The 21,394-nt window shown below is 37.1% G+C and overlaps 1 protein-coding gene across 1 annotated transcript in view; it reads right to left on the bottom strand.

The window, feature by feature from the left end:
• Positions 1–21,394, bottom strand: part of ptcd2 (pentatricopeptide repeat domain 2) — a 56,233-nt gene that overhangs the window by 34,335 nt on the left and 504 nt on the right. Inside the window, exons 2-3 of the mRNA XM_069936794.1 lie at positions 6,087–6,179; positions 3,544–3,673 (exon numbers count right to left, since the gene is read on the bottom strand). Of these exons, the coding sequence (XP_069792895.1) occupies positions 3,544–3,673; positions 6,087–6,179 (223 nt within the window). The remainder of the gene's footprint in view (positions 1–3,543; positions 3,674–6,086; positions 6,180–21,394) is intronic.

The raw sequence follows: 21,394 nt of genomic DNA, 5'->3' as shown, positions 1-21,394 counted from the left end.
AATATCAGAATCAAATATTCTACCCATTTTGAGAAAAAATGGAGCTCTGCAAATTTACAAGAGAATTACTAAAATTGTGTGAAGAATGGTTGGCATCTATCACATGGACAAACAGGAGAACTTTCGCCTCTACCTTTCATACAAAAAAAAGATAGTTTTAAGGAAAGTGTTCAAAAATCCTCATGAAAGCAAGGATGAACTACATGAATGGGCCAATAAATACATGGTCTAGATCTGTAAATCACAATGGAATCAGGAAAATGTGAAAAATATTTCATTATAAAGTAAGTCATTGTGATCCATAACACTTCCTGAAATGGGCATTTAAGTAACTTTGATTAAGGAATGGGGAAAAGAATTACAGGACTGTGAAAAAGAAAAGAACAGTAGGATCAGATGAGCAGATCCTTCAAAACCATAGAAGCACAAAGGGCTAAAAGGCCTCCATTGCTGTATTGTTAATTCCCATTTAATTTTTAAACCCTCTCGGGCCATTAATTTACTGATCAATTCCTATCAACTGCCCAAAAGGTAATCCATCATCTCTTTTCATGTGCTGTTGGGAAATAAACTGTCCAATATACCTTAAATTCAGCCTTTTATTTATGCTTATTGCATCTTTAGTACTTTTATAGTTAAATTATCACCTTCAACATTGTAAAGGTTGAGGACGGGAGGGGAGGGTAAGGGTCAGAGTTTAGAAAGTGTTCAACAAACCACTCCTGCTTCCTGACCTCTAACTCATGTTTTTCTAATAGAAGAGAAAGTCAAAAGTTTCAAAATCCCAGAACATTAACACTGAGAGGCAACAGCCTCAGCATTTGCAGAGGACTGGGCTGAAGTATGGAAGGCATCTCAAAGAAATGGGTCAGTCTGAAGGATTACCGTGGGCTCGAGCCAACATAAACTGGAGCTTGTCCAAGTATCCTCAGCAGGGTTCCGAAAACATTGAAAGCTTACAGATCGATTGTTATAGTGTTAATTCTTCTTGCCAGCTTGCATTAAAGGGTGACTTGGAAGTCTTTGTTGGCACACAGCTGTGGACCATGTTTTGTGATCTGGAAGCTGTGATTTAAGCCTGTAGATGTAGTTGGAAGTGGATGTTTATTTAAAGACAGCAAGGAGAAAGACTGACTTTTTTTCTGGTTTCCATTTGAGCTTTGGAAGCAATTGCTTGCTTTCTGGTGAAGTGAGCTCAATTTATTTTTCTTTTGTGACTTTTTTGTTTCATTATGTAGAATTAATTTTTATAACCTAAAATTGAGGAGATCAAGATTACTTGTGGGGCTGCTGGACAACTCTTGTATTTCTATGTGTTAAAATTAATTTCAACCAACAACAGTGATTGTTCAATATAAATTAACAAGCCTGGAAAACTATTATATAAAGCAAGTATAAATAAAACTATTTGAATGCAGCATCTGTGAAATGAAAGATGAAGAATTAACTTTATTTTAACAAAAAGAGTATAAAAAAAATACAAGAAAAACCTTAAGAAAGAAAATAAGAAGACATGAGATTGCTTTGGCAAACAAGGTGAAGGAAAATCCTAAGGGTTTGTACAGGTATATTAAGAGCAAAGTGATAGTAAGGAACAAAGTTGGTCCCCTCAAAGATCAGAGTGATTGGCTAAGTATGGAGCCAGAAGAGATGGAGTGATCTTAAATGGGTATTTTGCATTAGTATTTGTACCGGAAAATGGCACACAGTCAAGGGAAGTAAGGAAAACAAGCAGTGAGATTAGGGAACCTATACAGATTAAAGAGGAGGAGGTGTTAGGGTTATAAGGGTAGATAAATCCCCAGGGCCTGACAAGATATTCCCTCAGACCTTGAGGAAGACTAGTGTAGAAATTGCAGGGGCTCTAGGAGAAATATTTAAAATGTCCTTAGCCACAGGTGTAATGCCGGAGGATTGAATGGTAGTTCATGTTGTTCCATTGTTTAAAAAATACTCCAAATGTAACTCTGGAAATTATAGGCTGGTGAGCCTAGATTATTGGAAGATGTTCTAAGAGATCAGATATACAATTATTTGCATTAGGGATAGTCAATATGGCTTTGTTGTGGTAGGTCGTGAACAACCCATTTTTAAAGTTTTTTTGAGGAGGTTACCAGGAAAGATGATGAAGGAAAGGCTGTGGACGTTGTCTACATGGACTTTAGTAAGGTCTTTGACAAGGTCCCAAGTGGGAGATTTGTCAGTAAGGTTCAGACACTTGGTATTCATGAACTGAATTTAACAATGGCTGGACGGGAGAAGTCAGAGAGTAGTGGTGGTTAATTACTTATCAGACTGGAGGCCTGTGACTAGTGGTGTGCCTTAGGGATCTATATCAATGATCTGAATGATAATGTGGTAAATTGGAACAACAGGTTTGCAGATGACACTAAGTTTGAAGGTGTTGTGGACAGCGAGGAAGGCTTTCAAAGCTTATAGAGGGATCTGGACCAGCTGGAAAAATGGGCTGAAATATGGCAGATGGAATTTAATGCAGACAAGGGTGACATGTGACTTTTTGGAAGGACAAACCATGGAAGGACATACATGGTAAATGGAGTGTGGTAAAACAGAGGGATCTGAGAATACAGAAATATACTTTCCTGAAAGTGGCATCATAGGTAGATAGGGCTGTGAAGAGAGCTTTTTGGCATATTGGTCTTCATAAATCAAAGTATTGATTATAGGAGTTGGGATGTTATGGTGAAGTTGACCTAGAGATTGGTGAGGCCAAATCTGGAGTATTGTGAGCAGTTTTGGTCACCTAACTACAAGAAATATATCAGTAAGATTGAAAGAGTGCATAGAAAATTTACTAGGATGTTGCCCAGACTTCAGGTACTGAGTTCCAGGGAAAGGTTAAGCAGGTTAGGCTTTATTTCCTGATGCGTAGAAGAATGAAGGGAGATTTGATGGAAGTATTTACAATTATGAAGGGTATAGACAGAGTAAATGTAGGTAGGCTTTTTCCACTGTGGGTAGGTGAGATACAAACCAGAGGACATGGGTTAAGGGTGAAAGAGAAAAAGTTTAGGAGAAACATTAGTGGTAACCTCTTCACAAAGAAAGTGCTGGGACTGTAGAATGTGCTGCCAGCTGAAGTGGTGAATGCAGGCTCAATTTTAATATTTAAGAAGAATTTGGACGGATATATGGATAAGAGGGATATGGAGGGCTATGGACTGCGTGCAGATCAATGGGATTAAGCAGAATAACAGTTCGACACAGACTATAAGAGCCTGTTTCTATGCTGTAATGTTCTATGGTTTTAAGTAAAATACTGCAGATGCAGAAAATCTGAAATAAAATGCCAAAGACTAGATCAAGCAGTATCAGTGAAAATAATTTTACCTTCCAATCACTGCAAATTTTTAACTTTAAACTCTATTTACACTGGAGAAATTTATGGCTTTAAAAATGATGAAATAATAAAAATGACTGTCCTAATGAGGATGTTCAAATGCCAATGAAAAAGAAAGAATTCACTTTATGCAGGTAATTCACAATTCTGGTAAAATTATGTTTAACATTTTAGAAGCCTACCTGTAAATTACATCCTTTGCTACTTCAACATCTGCTGGTGTTTGGCACAAATGTAACAACATTTTTAAATCATCCTTGAGGATTAACTCATTCTTTTCTAATTTTTCCTTAATAGTTTTGAAATATTGATCTGTAAAATTAAATGAATTTTCTAATATGAAAAGCAAGTTGAAATACATTAGAGAACTACATGATATGCAAAACAAATACATCTTTAGCATTTAATAAATGGATACTTGCTCTTTTGTCACCAAGGCAATGGATCTATAAACCCACAGATTATAGTTAGGCATTTTCAATTCATCAATGTAGTTGGGTGAAATTCAAGAGTTTAGCTTTCACGATTTCATGAATTTTACTACATTTGAAGACATTATCTAGCTGAAGAGAATTTTATGGTCATGAAAAATGGGGGCCTCATCCTTTTTTTACTAAGTTGCATAATGCATGCTCATATAAGGTTTTTTTTAATGGTAGATGGTCCTTTCATTTTAACTCTAATAAAGGGTATCAATTTTCCTCTGAATATTTCATTGAAATTGCTTATTTTAAAAAAATTGTAATCTAATTGGAATGCACAAATGCCTAACTTTAGCCTTATTATTACCCACTAATTTCTGTATGTGACAGACATTTCTTTGAATATCAGATATATAAATTAGAGGAAAATAAACATATCAACATTTCATGTGAAAAGTTGCATTTTCATATCTCTCGAGGGATACTTATCAATTAAAAAATTCCTTCTGTGCGCTGTAATGTCAAAGAAATGGAGACAGGGATGCCTCAGGGATTAATGCTGGGGCTGTTGTTGTTTGTTATCTATATCAATGATATGGTAAATTGGATTAGCCAATATGTAGATGACATTCAGATCAAGGGTGTCATGGACAGTGAGGAAGGCTTTTAAAATTTAGTGGGATCTGGACTAGCTGGAAAAATGGGCTTCAAAATGGCAGATGGAATTTAATAAATATGTATGAGGTATTGCATTTTGGGAGACAAACCAAAGTAGGACTTGCAATGTAAATGGAAGGGAACTGTGGAGGGTAGTAGAACAGAGGGATATGGGTAAACAAATATATAATTCTTTGAAAGTGGCATAACAGATAGGGTCATAAAGAGAGTATTTGTCTTCATAGATCAAAAAATTAAGTACAGGAGATGAGATGTTATCTTAAGTTGTTTAAAACATTGCTGAGGCCAACTTAAGAGTATTATGTACAGTTTTGATCACCCTCCAACAGAAAAGGCATCAATAAGATTGAAAGATGAGAAAAATTTACAAAGATGTTGCTGGGACTTGAGAAGCTGAATTATAGAAAAGGGTTGAATGGGTTAGGACTTTATTCATTTGAACATCAGAGAATGGGGTAGATTTGATAGAAGTATACAAAATCATGAGGGATATACGGTTAGGGTGGCAATGGTTAGCGTATGTTTACTGTCATCTAATTGTACAAGTACGACCTGACGAAACAGTGTTCTCCGGCCCTCGATGTAAAAACATGCAGATGCACAACCAGACATAACACACATACAGACAAACAATACATATGCAGGACAAATATTTGACCAATACAAATAAAAAATAAATATTTTTTGCTTTGTACATATGATAGTCTCATATGGTTAATGAGCAGTTTACCATTGAGATTGGGTGAGACAAGAACTAGAAGTCATGGGTTAAGGGTGAAAGATGAAATGTTTAAGGGGAACATTAGGGGGAACTGCACTCAGAGATTGTCAGTGAAGATTGTAGATGCAGATCGAATTTTGACTTTTCAGAGAAGATTGGAGAGGTACATGGATGAGAGGGGTATGGAGGGGCATGGCCAGATTGCAATTTCACGGGAAGGGGTGGAATAATAATTTGGCAGAAACTAGATGGGCCAAAGAGTCTGTTTTTGTGATTTAGTGTTCTGCGTATCCATCTAATGGAAGAGCCGCACCTGTCCTTCCCTGGAATAGGTGCTAATCCATTTCTACCCCTTACAAATTTTCACCAATCTTCTGAAAGTAGTAACCCTTGTCAGGATTACATCTCAGAGTGGCTACCAGCCCCAGCTAGTTTGTACTGTACCTCAACCAAATGGCTTCAGTTGACTGTTAGTAAGACACCATCAGCTTAATCTTGATCTGACATTACTGAACATTTACAAACATGGAAGTCTAAAGGAACTATCAGGACAGAAGCAATAGGAAAGTCTCTCCTTTGTCACTTTGCTGGAGTGCCCATTGTAATGAATGGGAAATTATGAAAAAGATGGATCAACAAAGTTGAAGTGCAAATGCTCTTAAAGCAGTTTAATTTGGTAAATATCAACTGAATCACATTGTTAATCTGGCCTAGCTAGATTCTCTACTTACAGAAACACAAAGGTGGAAAACAGTCGAAGAATAAAACAGTAACTCAGCTAAAGTGCCTTTTTAACAAGTATCTCACTTATGAGCAAATCTATTTCACATTCAATCTATACCCAATCACAATTTCCAAATTTTAAATCTTAAAATCTTTTCAAACACAGAATAGCATAGCTTACCTCTACTAACATGTAACTGATTTGCAAGTGCAACCTTCTTCTGTTGGAACTCCAGCAAACGTATCACATTGTCTGAGAGTAAATATCGTCTTGCTGTAAATATTAAATGCAAATTGATGGAATACATTTGGTTATACTAATAAACCATCTGCTTAACATTACAAGTAATTTATTTCATTAAACTTTCCCCAAGTTTTTTTCAGTAAACTATCTTAAAATATCAGGTTGTCCAACTTGTGACAAAACCACTGCATTTTTAATTAATTCATGCTCTTAATAAACTCATAAATACTGTTCAGGTTAATCCCTGGCATCTGGCACCTATGGGGATTGGTAGATGCTGGTTAAGTGAATTTGCTGGTTTTCTTAAGATTCTGAGTTGTGTGGATTGGTGAACTAACAATGAGAAGAGCGGCAATTTTAAACTTGTATTTTTTACCTATTTATTTTCCACTTTTTTTGCTGGGTGCTTGAATTCCGGATAACGGGGATTTTACCACATTGCTTTTATTCCCCCAAATATTTTTTACAGAATTTATTTACAATTTTTATAAATGTTACTGTTTTATTTTAGATTTCTAGTGTCTTAAGTACTCATGCCCATCACTAAGTTATACTTCTTTTCACTGTTGAGCATTATATCCCCTATAATGCTTTAACCTGCTATGTTTGGAGCTCCCGTAGTAATAAATGACAACCAAAGACCGGTAGTAGGTTGATTCATTACTTTACTAAACTACATACTAACACGGAGAACTACAAGCATGCATATATAAATCAGTTCCCCACATCATCACATACACGTGATGGTGTCATATCCAACATTCTTCCTCCTCCCCCAACAAACATGCCAATCTTTAAATCGTTCTGGTGGGTGTGTGTTTTGTTTGGATCTATGGAGTGAGATGGCATCAGTCAGAATTTTTTGTTGTAAAGGAGCTCTAGGCATGGTCTGTTCCAGTTCATCGGTTAGGATATAACTGGGCAGTGGAAAAGATGATCTTGACAGACTTTTTGGAGTTGGGGTGAGAAAATCACGAGGGCTGCATGCCTGGTCCCTGGATTGACGTGCCCCTCTTGATGTTATTTTTTCAGTTGGTGGTTTCGGCACCTCTCCTTGCATGTTGGTGTGTGGTGGAGATGCTTCTGCTGGTAGTTGGGTAGGCCTCTCACTTTGCACACCATCTGCCCCAGCTTTGGGTGTCATTAGTTGGTCAATGTGCCTTTTCCATATCATATCCCCCACTAGAATGTGATAAGAGTATGGGCTGTTTTTTTCAGGATTATTCCCCATACCCATGGACCTCTGTGACGCGGTAGTCTTGCACCAAAACTGGTTCACCCACTTCATTTGATTTCAGATCTTCGTTAGCAGAAGTTGTTTATTGCAATCTGAGGCTGATGTTTCAACATATTGCCAACAGTCTGGTCCTTAAATTTCTCCCAAACATCAGTTCTGCGGGTATTCTTTTGGTGGTTGAGTGTGGTGTATTTTGGTAACTCAGCATGAAATCAGCAATTTTATTGGACAATGATGAGTGTAAATTTTGTCTCATCTTCATGGGTTTCTTGAAAGTTTGTATGAAACATTCTGCTTCTCCGTTTGTTCTTGGATGATTTGGCGCAGGCGGCATGTGGTGAATGTTGTTATTACGCATGAAAGCTTTAAATTCTGTTGATACCAATTGTGGACCGTTGTCAAAAACAAGTTTAATGGGTAATCCATATGATGTGAAAACTCCTCTGAGTTTTTCAATGGTCTGACCTGCAATTGTTTTCCTCATGTGGATTACAATTGGCCATTTGGAGTGTGCGTCGACTACTATCAGGAAATTCTCTCTCATGAATGGTCCCGCAAGCCTATGTGGATCAGATGCCATGGTTGTGATGGCCATTTCCATGGGTTTGCTTCTGTCTAAGGTGCTTTGGGTTGTGTATCCTGGCAAGTGCTGTATATTCTGACTGTGTGCTCAATATCTTCCCCTATGGAAGGCCACCAGACGTGCACCCTGGCTTGTGCTTTCATCCGCACTATCCCTGGTTATTGTGTAGTTCAGCCAGGACATCTTGCTGCCACTTCTTGGGAATGACAGTCCTGGTTCCCCATAGTAGGCATCCTTCTTAGATCGATAGTTCACCATGTCTGGTATAATAGGGTTTCATTTCCTCTGACATTTCCTGATCTTCTGGCCAGTCATTGTTTGTGAAATAGAAAACTCTGGACAATATCACACTTTCAGGGTTTCCTTACTGATCCTTTTTGCTGTGATCGAAAGTTGATCCAATTGGCTTTGATTTATTTCTGCTGCTTCTGATGTCCATTGTACAATTGTTTCATTTTGCTCCGTATCTGGGAGTGGTAAGCAGGAGAGGGCATCTGCGTGGTTATTCTGTAACGCTGGATTATGTTTTAAATCAAAATCGTATGCTACCAATAGCTTCGCCCGCCTTTGAATTCGGACTGCTGCTACCATTGGTATTCCTTTTTTAGATCCCAATATTAGACTCAGTGGTTTGTCTGTAACCAGCGTAAATTTTCGACCGTATAGATACTGGTGAAATCTCTTTATCCGAAGACGATTGCTAGTCCTTCTCTTTTTAATTGAGCTTAGTTCCACTCACAAGCGGTTAGTGATCGGGAGGCATATGCTCTTCTTTTTCTGTTTTCTGTGACAGTATGGCCCCCAATCCCACAGGTGATACCTCAAATGGTAGTGTCAGTTATTTGTCACGAATGTAATGGATTTTTTACATCAATTATATTTGACACCTGAAAAATTTAAAAAATATGGTTTTAATGAATCAGATTTGTGTTTTAGATGTGGTGATACAGTTGGAACTTTTTTTCATGCTGTTTGGTCATGTATACATATACTATCCCTTTGGAAGAAAATTCAATCATTTTTAGAATATCTGTATAAGATTAAAATAGTTTTAGATCCAACAGTATTTTTATTGGGTAGTTTGCAACCACTGAAAGGCTTGGGATTAAGTAAGTTTCAGCTTGCTTTTGTATATTTAGCTTTATCTGTAGCGAAAAAATGTATTGCTAGTACGTGGAAAGATACAAATATGATTGATATTAATAGATGGCATAATGAGATGAAATAATGTTTAATAATGGAAAAAATTACGTATGTTTTGCATGATAATTATATATTTTTTATTAATAAGTGGCTGTTATATTCAGAATATTTACATTTCAATTTATATTGATTAGATTTTAATATGTATATTTAACTTTTTAAAAAATATCCTTTCTTTTTTCTTTTTTTATGGCTCTCCTTAGGAGAGTTGGCTGAAGGGGGAGGGGGGTTTCGCTTTCTTTTCTTTTTTTATATATAAAAAATGTTCATGTTCATGTTTAATTGCTGTATATGTCATATATTATTTGTTTTTTTGAACAAATAAATAAAGTTTAAAAAAAAGGAATGTAATGGATTAAGACATGGTTACTGCTTGTTAGAAGCGTTTTCAATTCATCAATGGCTTGTTTGGTTTTTGCATTCCAGTATCATTTTGATTTGGTTTAGCAGTTCATTTAGGGGATTACATAACATTGACATGTTTGAAATGTGCCGGCAATAATGGTTTACCAGACCCAAAAATGATTGTAGTTCCATTTTGTTGGTCGGGTAAGGAGCTCTTAGTACTGCTTCCGACCCTTTGTTGTCCATCTGTACCCCTTCTTGATTGATGGTGAAACCTAAATAGGTCATAGACGGTGCCATGAATACACACTTGTCTTGTTGTACATGGACATTTGCTTGATGTAGTCGGTTCAGAATGATATCTAGGGTAATTAGGTGTTCTGATGTCGTCCAGGTAGCAGCCCACTCCGAGTCAGTGTAGCAACTTGTCCATAATTGCTTGGAATATGGCTGGTGCTACTGATATTCCATATCACTTGACCATTTATGTAAATAACCCTAAATGTGTGTTTATGGTTACTTATTTCCAGGAGTCATAGTCTAGCTCCACCTGTTGGTAGGCTTCTGATAGGTCCAGTTTCATGAACTTTTGTCCTCCATTTAACGTTTGAAATAGTTCTTCAGCTTTTGGAATGGGATGTTCTGGAATTAGCAATGCTAGATTGATGGTCACTTTGTAATCACTGCAGATACACATTACTCCTTTGGCCTTGCACACGGGCATGATTGGGGTGGCCCATTTGGGGTACTGGATTTTTTCTAATATTCCTTCTTCTTTAAGTCTATTGAGTTCACATTCGAGTTTTTCTTTTATTGCAAAAGTTCAGCTCTAGGTTTGAAAATCTTGGGTTCTGCTTCAGGTTTTACGTGTAAAACAATATCACACTTTCAGGGTTTCCTTACTGATCCCTTTTGCTGTGATCGAAAGTTGATCCAATTGGCTTTGATTTATTTCTGCTGCTTCTGATGTCCATTGTATGATTGTTTCATTTTGCTCGTACCCCCTTTATTTTTCCCAAACGTTTTTCTAATACTTTTCCGTAACATTTCAAACGTTTCACTTGAAGGTTGCTTAACCAATTGCAACCAAGCAATGCTGGCCCCTCTGAATTCACAATATAGAGAGGCAACAGGTTAGTCTGTTAATGGGTACTTTGCACTTTCTGAAGACTTGTATTTCCTCTCCAGTAACGGTTTTTAAAACCGTGTCTGTTTTTAGGATCTTTGCGTATGGTAGTAGGCGCTCCTTCATTGTTCTTGGCATCAGGGAAACTGCTCCTCCCGTATCCAGTTCCATATTGCTTTGCTGGATCCTGCATTAACTTTATTTTCATATTGTGACAGATTGTTATATTTTATATTGTAAATAAATATGTTTTAAAGGAGATAAATTGTGGTAGGCTTTTTTTTTAAAGTGTAGGTCACATACAAACACTTCAAAGCAGATCTCATTGAAAATGCCAGAGCTCTGCTCAACCCAGTCAGTCCAGGCTTCGGGTGCCTTTGCAAAAACTTCGAAGGATGCCTATAAGGACTTCACAAGTAGGTGTTAATTGGACATGCTGTGGAGTAATGAATTATTGTTTTGGAAAACAACAGATGAACGAACTCGGAAGATTAAGAGAGAGAGAGAGAGAGAGAGAGAATTCAGTTCTACAGTTCAGCAGCAGCAGCTGGGACTGGAACAGGACAAGCTGACAAGCTTGTGGAAAAACCCCATTTTGAAGCTGAGTTGAGAGTTCTTAGTTCAGCCTGGTCAAAACCCTTGTGGTCCATACAAGAGGAGATGGCTGGCTGCATAATGTTTTACTTGAAATAATGGAAACAAAAAGGAACTCTCTGATGACCTGAAACCCTGATGGGAAACCTGATGGGGCAAGTTTCTTCGGCAAGACACTGAAGTGGCTGATCAGAAGGAATCAGTTGTGGGTGTCCAACAAGCAACAAACCTCTCTCTGAAAACTGACAAGAACCTTCTGAGCAATAACCATTGACCTTTCAAGCACCAAAGCCTGGTGAACTTCATAAATGTTAAATTCTGTGCACAGTATAAGAATTGCCTGCAGCCAATGAACTTGGAGGAGTGGGAAGTGAGATTGGACTGTGAATTAAAGAACTTTTTTTGAACTTGTATACACATTACATACACGTGCACTTAGAATTAGAAGGGAGTTAAGTTTGGATAAGTTAATACTAAGTTAAAGTTTGATTCTGTTTTCATGTTTAAAGATAAATAAAAGCAACTTTTGTTTAACTAACCGTTTGTCTTGGTAAATTTCTATTGCTGCTGGGTTTTGGGGTCCTCTGGGCCCATAAAAATATGCCTTTTTTTCGTTGTGTTACATCCCTTCCAAACACTGGAGATTCTGACTACAATTAAAGCTGAAACAAAATTCGTGCTCAAGAGGAGAAGATTGTGCTTCGAACTTCCATTGAAAATGCTTAATGCTCTGTTTGTGGAAATAAGAAAGACATACCTTCAAGCAATTTACACAAATTTAGCTGATACTGTGCTGTCACAAACATCATGTGCATTATTCAGATGTATGATTTGAAGGAATTATTGGGAAGACATACATGCAGTTTAGCATCAGTAATTTTTTCTAGACAGTCCACGGAAATAGGCCATTCCGCCCAATTAACATACAACCCCATATGTTTTGAAGGGTGGGAGGAAACTGGAGCACCCAGAGGAAATCTACATAGACGTGGGGAGATTGAACAAACTCCTTACAAACAGCACCAGATTTTAACACAATCTGCACTATAAAAGCATTGTGCGAACTGCTTCTCTAACTGTGCTGAGAATTTTTTCAGTATTCTGCAACCAAAACTGGGCATTGGCTTCCAGTGCTTTCAAATGGATAATAAAAAGATCTTCCCCTCATCTCTTCCCATTCTGTGAAGCATCAATTTTTACTTTTTAAAAAAATTTGATAAAGGGTCCTTGATCTGAACCGTTAATTGTTTTCCTTCCCAAAGATTTGTTCTTCCAGTGTTTGTTTTCATTTCATCTTATTTATTTTTTATAAATATTTTTTTATTTTTTTTCCATATACACAGAAAACCTATATATAAACTTTTTCTTTTCAAAAAACATCTCCTCCCCACCTCCCTTTCACAGAATATATCCGCACACACACTGTCAAGACTCACATTTGTACAAGAATTTTATATGGGGAAGTCACATGGATTCATACTTTAGCAGCATTCATTATTATCCTTTTTATTATTATATTTATCATTATAATTGGGCCACTATATCACCCAAATATGGCTGCCATATATTAATAAATGTCATATTTGTTCTTTAAGTTGTAGGTAATTGCATACCCACAGGTATGCAACTATTCATCTCAGCAGTCCATCGTGCTATATGTAGGGCGGAGTCAGACTGCCCTCTATGGCATTTTTTAGCCATTGCTAAGGCTATTTTAACAAATAAGTTTATTACTTATTTCAATAAAATTGCCCAAAAGATCAAGCTCCGGATTGCTTTACAAGGTTATTGTTAATATTTCAGTAATATCCTGCTGTGTCAGAATATAGATATATTTTTGGGAGATAAATTGTGGCAGGGTTTTTATTGTTGGTCACATACAAACATTTTAAAACAGATCTTATTTAAAGTACTGGAGCTCTGCTAATGCTAGACATATCGGCCCCAGAACCTTTGCAGAAGCTTTGGAGAGTGCCCAAGAGATTTCACTAATGGATTGTTGTTTACAAAAAGGCAACAGATGAAAGAACTTGTTGGAGCCACATTCAGTCTGGGAGGGTTGCTTGCTGTTCTAAGAGGGTCATGTGGTTTTGCAAACAGAGAGAGAGTCCAACAGGCTTTTCTCTGAGAGAGAGAGAGAGATTAGTTCACTTGAAAAAGGAGAAACACAAAGGCACTCTGTGGTGACCTGAAAGAAAGAGAACCCTGAGGGGGCAAGTTTCGTCAGCAAGCCACTGAAGAGGCTGATTAAAAAGGAATCAGTTGTGGGTATCCTGGAACAACAAATCTCTCTGAAAACCAACAAGAACCTACCTGAGCGGTAACTATTTACCTTTCAAGCACCAAAGCCTGGTGAACTTTATAAATGTTAAATTCTGTGTACACTATAAGAATTGCCTGCAACCAGTGAACTTGGAGGAATGAGAAGTGAGATTAGAATGTGAACTAAAGAACTTTTCTGAACTTACACACTCATTACATACACGTGTGCTTAGAATTAGAAGGGGGTGAAGTTAGATTAGTTAAGTCAATAGTGATAAGTTAAAGTGTGATTCTGTTTTCATGTTAAAAGATAATTAAAAGCATCTTTTGTTTAAGTAACCATTTGTCTTAGTGAATATCTATTGCAGCTGGGTTTTGGGGTCCTCTGGGCTTATATCACTGCCAGAAAGGTCTCACCTTCACACATGACCACATAGCATGCAAGAATGTTCCTCTTTCTATCCCACGCCTAAAACATATTTCAGATTTTGATTTATTTAGCTTCTGTGGTGTGAGATATAATTGGTGTTGAAATTATGGTATATTGTATATTATCCGTATCTTGCATTTATAATTGATGTCATGCTATCCAAACACCAATCAGACCAACAACTTTCCATTGTTGCAACACCTAGATCTGACTCCCATCTCTCTTTCTCTCAATCTCTGTAAACCTGCTTTCAAACTTTCATTTTGGAGAGCAAGGTATATATTAGTTATAAATTTAGGTGTATTCCCCAGCAAACTCCATTTCACTAATTTCAAGTGGGGCCAAACTTGACCCCCATTTTTCTCTAAGAATGATCTTAGCAGGAGGAAACAAAAAAAAGTCCTATTAGGCACTCCATATCCATTTCTTGATTGTTCAAAAGACATGAGATCCTTGATATATCTTATTCCTTTATCATACCATGAATTCAAGATTATCTAGATTCATGGGCAGCAGTACATTTTTACAAAATGGTTTTCTTAATGATATACCTGCTTTTTTTCCAATAGTCATTAATTTCTGGCCATATTCTAATCATATGTTTTAATAGTTATCCATCTTTTTTGTTATTAACAACATTGCATTTATAAATAAAGTCCTTCACTGTTTCTTCTTTTATTGAATTTATTCCCATTTTTATCCAAGAAGGGATATTGTCTTCTTCAAAAAAGGATGATAAAAAATCTGGCTTGTGCAGATAAATAATATTTCTCAAAGTCTGGAAGTCTAAGTCCTCCCAACTTATAGTCCCATGTTAGCTTTTCCAATGAAATTCTCTGCACTTTGTTATTCCATAGGAATTGCCGTACATAATTATTCAATAATGTAAAGAAATTTTTAGGTAATGTAATAGGCAAATTGAAAAATATACTGTAACCTTGGCATCACCTTCATTTTAATACAATTTAATCTTCTCACTAATCAGTAGGTCTTTCCATTTCTGTAAATCTTTCTCGAACAGAGGAGTGTAATTAAATTTATATAAATACTTTTAAGTTATCTGTAATTATTCCTAAATATTTGATTCCATCCATCTTCCATTTAAATCTACTACCTTTTTGATAGCTTTCATAATTAAAAATTTTCAATGACATTATCTCACTTTTGTCCATATTTATTTTATAACCTGATATTCTTCCAAATTCTTCTAATGTTGTTTGTAATTTTATCAAGGATTCAGCCATGTCTGACATCATCAGCAAATAACTAATTTTATGTTCTTCTTGTCCAACTTTGAAGCCTTTAATGTCCGGATCTCTCCTTATAATCTCCGCCAGTGGCTCAATAGCTAGTGTTACGAGTCCAGAATCCCAGCAGCAATAGATATACACCAATGACAAAGGGTTACTTAAACAAAAGTTGCTTTTAATTATCTTTGAACATGAAAATAGAATCAAACTTTAACTTATCTCTGTCGACTCACTTAACCTACTTTACCCACTACTAATTCTAAGCACACATGTGTTTAATGTGTGTGTTAAGTTCAGCAAAGTTCTTTGGTTCACAGTCCAATCTCACTGGTTGCAGGCAATGCTTGTACTCTGCACAGAAGTTAACATTAATTAAGTTCACCAGGCTTTGGTGCTTAACAGGTAAATGGTTACCACTCAGAAGGGTTATTGTTGGTTTTCAGAGAGAGAGTTTTTCTTGTTCCAGGACACCCATAACTGACTCCTTTTTTATCAGCCACTCCAGGGTCTTGCTGATGGAACTTGCCACCTTTGGGGTTCTCCAGATGACAACCTTTTTCTTTCAGGTCACCACAGAGTTCCTTTCTGTTTCTCCTATTCCAAGGGAAACACCAGACAGCCAGTCCTCTCCTTTACCAGGCCGTCTTCCAAAGCTTGCCAGCTTGTCCCTCTGGAATCAATGTCTGTGTCTCTCTCCTCTCTCTCACTCCCTTCAACTTTGAGAGCAAAGCCTGGTTTTTTTCTGCTCTCTGCCTGCAAAGATCACATGACCTTCCAGACAGTTCTGTTTTCCAGACAAAGCTGCCACTGTATGTTGTTACATTTGTTGCCTTTTGCAAATAACAGTCCATTATGAGTCTCTGAGCACTCTTGCAAATATTCTGTTTTAAAGTGTTTGTGTGTGACCTGCTCTAATAAACCTTTCCCAATTTATCTCCCAAACACCTCTATATACTCTGTCACACTAGGTTAAAAAGCAGCAGGGACAGAGGGCACCCCTGTCTACTTGACCTATTCAAGGGAAAAACCACTGACATCTAATTGTTAGTTATAATTTTGGCTTGTGGTTTATGGTAGAGTTCTAATCCAGTTTATAAAGTTTCTGCCTGTACCAAATTTTTCCAACATTTTAAATAAGAAAGTCCATACTAATCGAGTGAATGCTTTTTCTGCTTCTAGAGCAATGGTTATGCTTAGATTCAACATTGATTTTGTCATGTGTATTATATTAAATAGTCTACACAGACTATTTGAAGAGTGTTTTCCTTTGACAAATCCCACCCGATCAATATGTATTACTTTTGGTAGATATTGTCCCAGTCTATCAGCTAATGCTTTTGCCAATATTTTGTAATCTGCATTTAGGTCTTAAAATGAAGTTTTTACTGGGTCTCTACTTTTCTTCGGTAGAACTGTAATTATAGCAGTTGAGAAAGATTCCAGGAGGGTCTGGGTCTCCACTGCCATTCATCATAAGAGGTATCAATGTCTTTAAATTGTTTGTAGAACTTGGGAGGAAAGCTATCCTCCCCCAGAGATTTGTTAGCTTGTAAATTACCCACAGCGTTCTCAATTTTTTCTCTCGTGAAGGAGGCGCCTAAATCAATTTGTTCTCTGTCTTCTAATTTTGGAAGTTCAACATTTGTTAAAAATTCAACCATCTCATTTTCATCTCCTAATAGTTCTGATTTATATAGTTTTGTATAATATTGTTATAATATTGGTCTCTGTTTTTATTGCATTTATCATTCTGAATGACTCCTCTGCCTTTAACTGCCAAGATAAGGCTTTATGCGCCCATTCCCATAATTCATAATACTTTTGTTTAGTCCTTAACATTTTTCCCCCGTTCTAAAAGTTTATAATGTGTTATATTTCATTTTTTTATTCTCAAACAGTTTATATTTTTCTTTATACAATTTCATGATATCTTTCTCGAGACCAGGGGTGGCCAAACTTTTAATTTTCAAAATTTAATTTAGACATACAGCACTGTTACAGGCCATTTTAGCCCATAGGTCCATGCTCCCCAATTGATCTACACCTCCAGTACGTACTCCTGCGCAGAAATGGCCTGCTACTATGCTGTGTGTCTAAATTAAAAAATAAAAATCAAAAGGTTGGCTACCCCTGCTTTAAGCCATCTAGTTCTGTAACATACTCTCTCTTAGGATTTTTTGTATAGGAAATAATTTGTTCTCCTAGATAAGCTTTAAGCGTATCCCATATTAAAAAGATATTAAAAGTAGATGAAAGATTGGTTTCACAAAATGTTCTATCTGTCTCTTAATAAACTCACAAAAGACCTTCCTTTTCAACAGTATGGCATTGAGATGCCATCTGTATACATTTTTTTTTGTTTTTCCATTAATTGAAATAGTTAAAGTTAATGGTGAATGATCAGATAGAAGACTTGCCAGATATTCCATTTTTACCACTCTACTTTTTAACTGGGCAGACATGAAGAACAAATCAATCCTTGTATGCGAATCATATACCCTTAGGTAGAACAAGTTGTCTCTTTCTATGGGGTTAAGCTGCCTCCATATATTAATCATGTAGTTTTTGCAACTTTTGCCCTTGTCACTGTTCTGGCTGATTTATCCATTATTGGATCTAAACAGAAATTGAAGTCTCCTCCAACCAATATATTTTTGTCTTCCCTCTGCTTTTTAAAAAAAATCTTTCATAAAGGCTTCATCATCATAATTTGGTGCATAGATATTCATGAATGTCCATGATTCTGCGTAAATTTTACAATGTGGCATTACAAATATTCCGACTTGGTCGGACTGTGTCTCTTCTATTATTATTGGTATATTTTTTATTGATTAGAGTTGCTACACCTCTTGATTTTGAGGCACCCATCCCCTTTTTAATTTAACATGTTCTGATTTGGTAAGATGCATTTCTTGAAGAAAGACTATATCTTCCTTTAATTTTTTTATGTGTATCAAGACCTACCTCCTCTTCACTTTTTCGTTTATCTCATTAACATTGAGACTAATAAATTTTAGTGTTCTATCCATATTGATTTTCAAACAAATATTGTTTAACACTAAAACCTTATTGGTTGTTCAAATAATGCAGTGATCTTTCTCTTTTAAAAAAAACATACAATGTCCCTGCCCTTATAGATGACACTTGCATTATTCTAATATTTCCTAACGGTGACATAAACAGGAAACCCCAAAAGCCCACAAAATCTCTCGAGGAAGAAGAACCCCTCCCTTTAGCACTATCTTTTATAGATGCTCCTCTCCAGGCGCAATTAACCCATTCAAAACAGAGACTCCAACTTGCTACTACTTTTTCCAAGTTTTCTCTTTCCTGAGCTCTCCGTGAATATTTCAATAACATTTATTTTCAACAATAGATACAAAACGGTTTCTTAAAAAAAAAACTTTTATTTAGTTCCATGGTAAAAATTCTTCAGTCTTCCTCTGGCAGCCCTAGCCTTTTCATGAACCTCACAGGAAGTCTTCCACCTTGTTCTTAGTCTTGAAAAATTGTCAATTCCCATCTGCTATTTCACGTGGTATATCATCGAATATTTCATGTTTTTGGAACATTATTGTCTTTTTACTTCATCAAACTCTTTCCTTTGCTTAATCAAAGTAGGACTAAAATCTTGAAAAAAAAAGAATTTTTTTAATGGTCAATCTCAGGGGAAGAATAATTTTGCTTAGGGTATTTATATTCTGCTCCCAGAATTGTCTCCCGTTCCCGGTAGCTCAAGTCTTACCAAGTCCGGTCATGGTCGCTGATCGCCTGCTCTCTTGGGTCCGGTAAGCCCTTTCCATATGCAGTTTTTCTCTGAATTTGTCTTCTCCCAGCACTCACAGGATCCATGATTCAAAGAAGTTCACCGGCTTTCTTCCCTTGGTTCCTTATTTCAGTCCAATAATTCAGATATTATTTCATCTGCTAAAGTTCTCCATGTGGTCATGGAGACCTTGTCTGTCCGACTCCCATTGCTTTGCATCTTTCTCCAAAGCTTTTACCTTATCTTGTGTTTTTACCAAGTCTGTTTCTGCTTGGGTCATTCTTTCCATTAAATCTTCAGTGATTTCTTTAATTTCAGTCATGTCTCTCACTACATTTTCAATGCCAAAAATCGTTTGCTCAAGTTCTCCATCTTCTCCAGGATAATATTTAATTCTTGTCCTGACTCCCCAGCTCTGCCGGGATCCACCAGTCCCAAGACCACTTTTGTGCAGCTCCCTTTCGGACTTTTGCTCGCTGTTCCTGGCTGCATAGAAACTTAATTTTTTTTATTCTCAGTTGCCTTGATTTCTTAGTAGTTGTTTTATCCATTTCTTTAAGCAAAAAATTCTTAATTTTAAAGTTTTAATCGTCTTTTTATTACTCTTCATGGAGAACTCAATCAAAACACGTGTCTAAGTCCTTTACATGGCCACACCCCCTCATCTTTTATTTCTTTATGTGTCCCTTAACTTATCACCTTTGTCTTGTTTTATAATTTTCTGTCTTTTAATGTCTTCTGTTTTAAATCATCCAAACATAAACATTCCCTTTTATTCTTTTTTTCTGATTCCCTAAACTTTATCTCTAACTTGTGGCAGCTTCAATGAAAGGCCTGATAACTGTTTCTCTAATCATTTGATTGGAGCACTTTTCATTGTTATAGCCACAATCCCAATTTACTACTGCACCTAAACTGAAAAGGTAAACAAGAGAGAGCAATGAACAAAATAGTGGAGAAACTCAGTGTATCAGGCTGATCCATAGAAGACAATAAATAGCTAATGTTTCAATTCTAAATCTTTAATCAAGAATCAAGGGTTTTGGACAAAAAAGTTACCATCAATTGCCTTCTATGAAGATTGACTGACTTGCTGAGTTCCTCCAGCATTCTGTGTGTTGCTGCCCCTAAAGTGAAAAGGAAAGTTAATACCACTAATGGGCTGCTGATGATAAAAATGTTGGCACTGCTGGAGTTTCTGTAACAGCGGTGCTGTCAATGGTGTGGAGCTCGGGAGAGCGAGCAGTGAAAACACAGCGCTTGTCCTTGAGGTCCTACCACCCGATCCTACTGCTGATGGTTAAAGGATCAGATGGTATTTTATTTAAAATATGCGGGGTCTGGGCCCAAGATGGAGATAGTGATGCAGCCGGTCAGCACACTTTGTACCACACCTCTATAGAAATTTGCTAGGGTTTCTGGTGACATACCGAACATCCACAAACTCCTGAGGAATTAGAGGTGCTTTCTTCACAATGTCATGGGTGTATTGGGTCCAGGAAAGATCCTTTGAGATAGTGACACCCAAGAACTTAAAATTTACTCACCCTCCGCACCTCTGATTTCCCAATGATCTTCTGTCTTTCCTTTCCTGAACTCAACAATCCGCTCCTTAGTTTTGGCGACAATGAGTGCAAGGTTGTTGTTGACTAAACGCAATTTTGTGTAACGTTAGTAAATTCTTCGCTGTCTGTAACCTACATCCTAGGTACGTTTGAACAGTGGGAAGAAACTGGAGCCTCCCAGAGAAAACCAATGCAGACGTGGGGAGAACATACAAACTTCTTACAGACAGCGAAGAATTTTACTAATATTACACATTCGCCCTCTCTGCCTCACGGTGATAGCACCAGATACTGCTCCATGCCAGTCGCGGTTGCGGTCGACGCTTACCTACGAAAGGGTCGTAGGTAAGGTGTGCCCTGTACTGAAGCTGAGCCACAGTATCAATGCTTGCAAGTGAGCCGCTAGTCCCAACGATCAGGGCACCTTGTGTAGGAGAGCTGCCTCCCAATGATGAGGGGTCCGGGAGGGTGTGTAGAACCCCCCCCCCCCCCTGCTTATAGTGTGTGAATGTCTGCTTCGCCTGTGTGAATTAGTAATTGTGTACTGTTGAACATTGTCCTATTGGTTTCCAGTTTCCCACTCTCTCATTATAAATCGTGGGCCAATGTTTCATTAAATTTTGCACGCATTTTCCCACACTCCTTTATAAATCGTGCGCACATTTTCCCACTCTTTTATAAATCATGCGTACATTTTCCCACGCTCCTATAGATCGTACGCGCATTTTCCCACGCTCTTTTATAAATCGTGTGCGCATTTTCCCACGCTCCTTTATAAATCGTGCATGCATTTTCCCACGCACCTTTATAAATCGTGCACGCATTTTCCCACGCTCTTTTATAAATCGTGCACGCATTTTCCCACGCTCTTTTATAAATCGTGC

Source organism: Narcine bancroftii, chromosome 1 (assembly GCF_036971445.1).
Source record: "Narcine bancroftii isolate sNarBan1 chromosome 1, sNarBan1.hap1, whole genome shotgun sequence".
Taxonomy (NCBI): domain Eukaryota; kingdom Metazoa; phylum Chordata; class Chondrichthyes; order Torpediniformes; family Narcinidae; genus Narcine; species Narcine bancroftii.
Note: the sequence above shows the minus strand (reverse complement) of the source record. Positions and strands in the feature narration are given on the sequence as shown.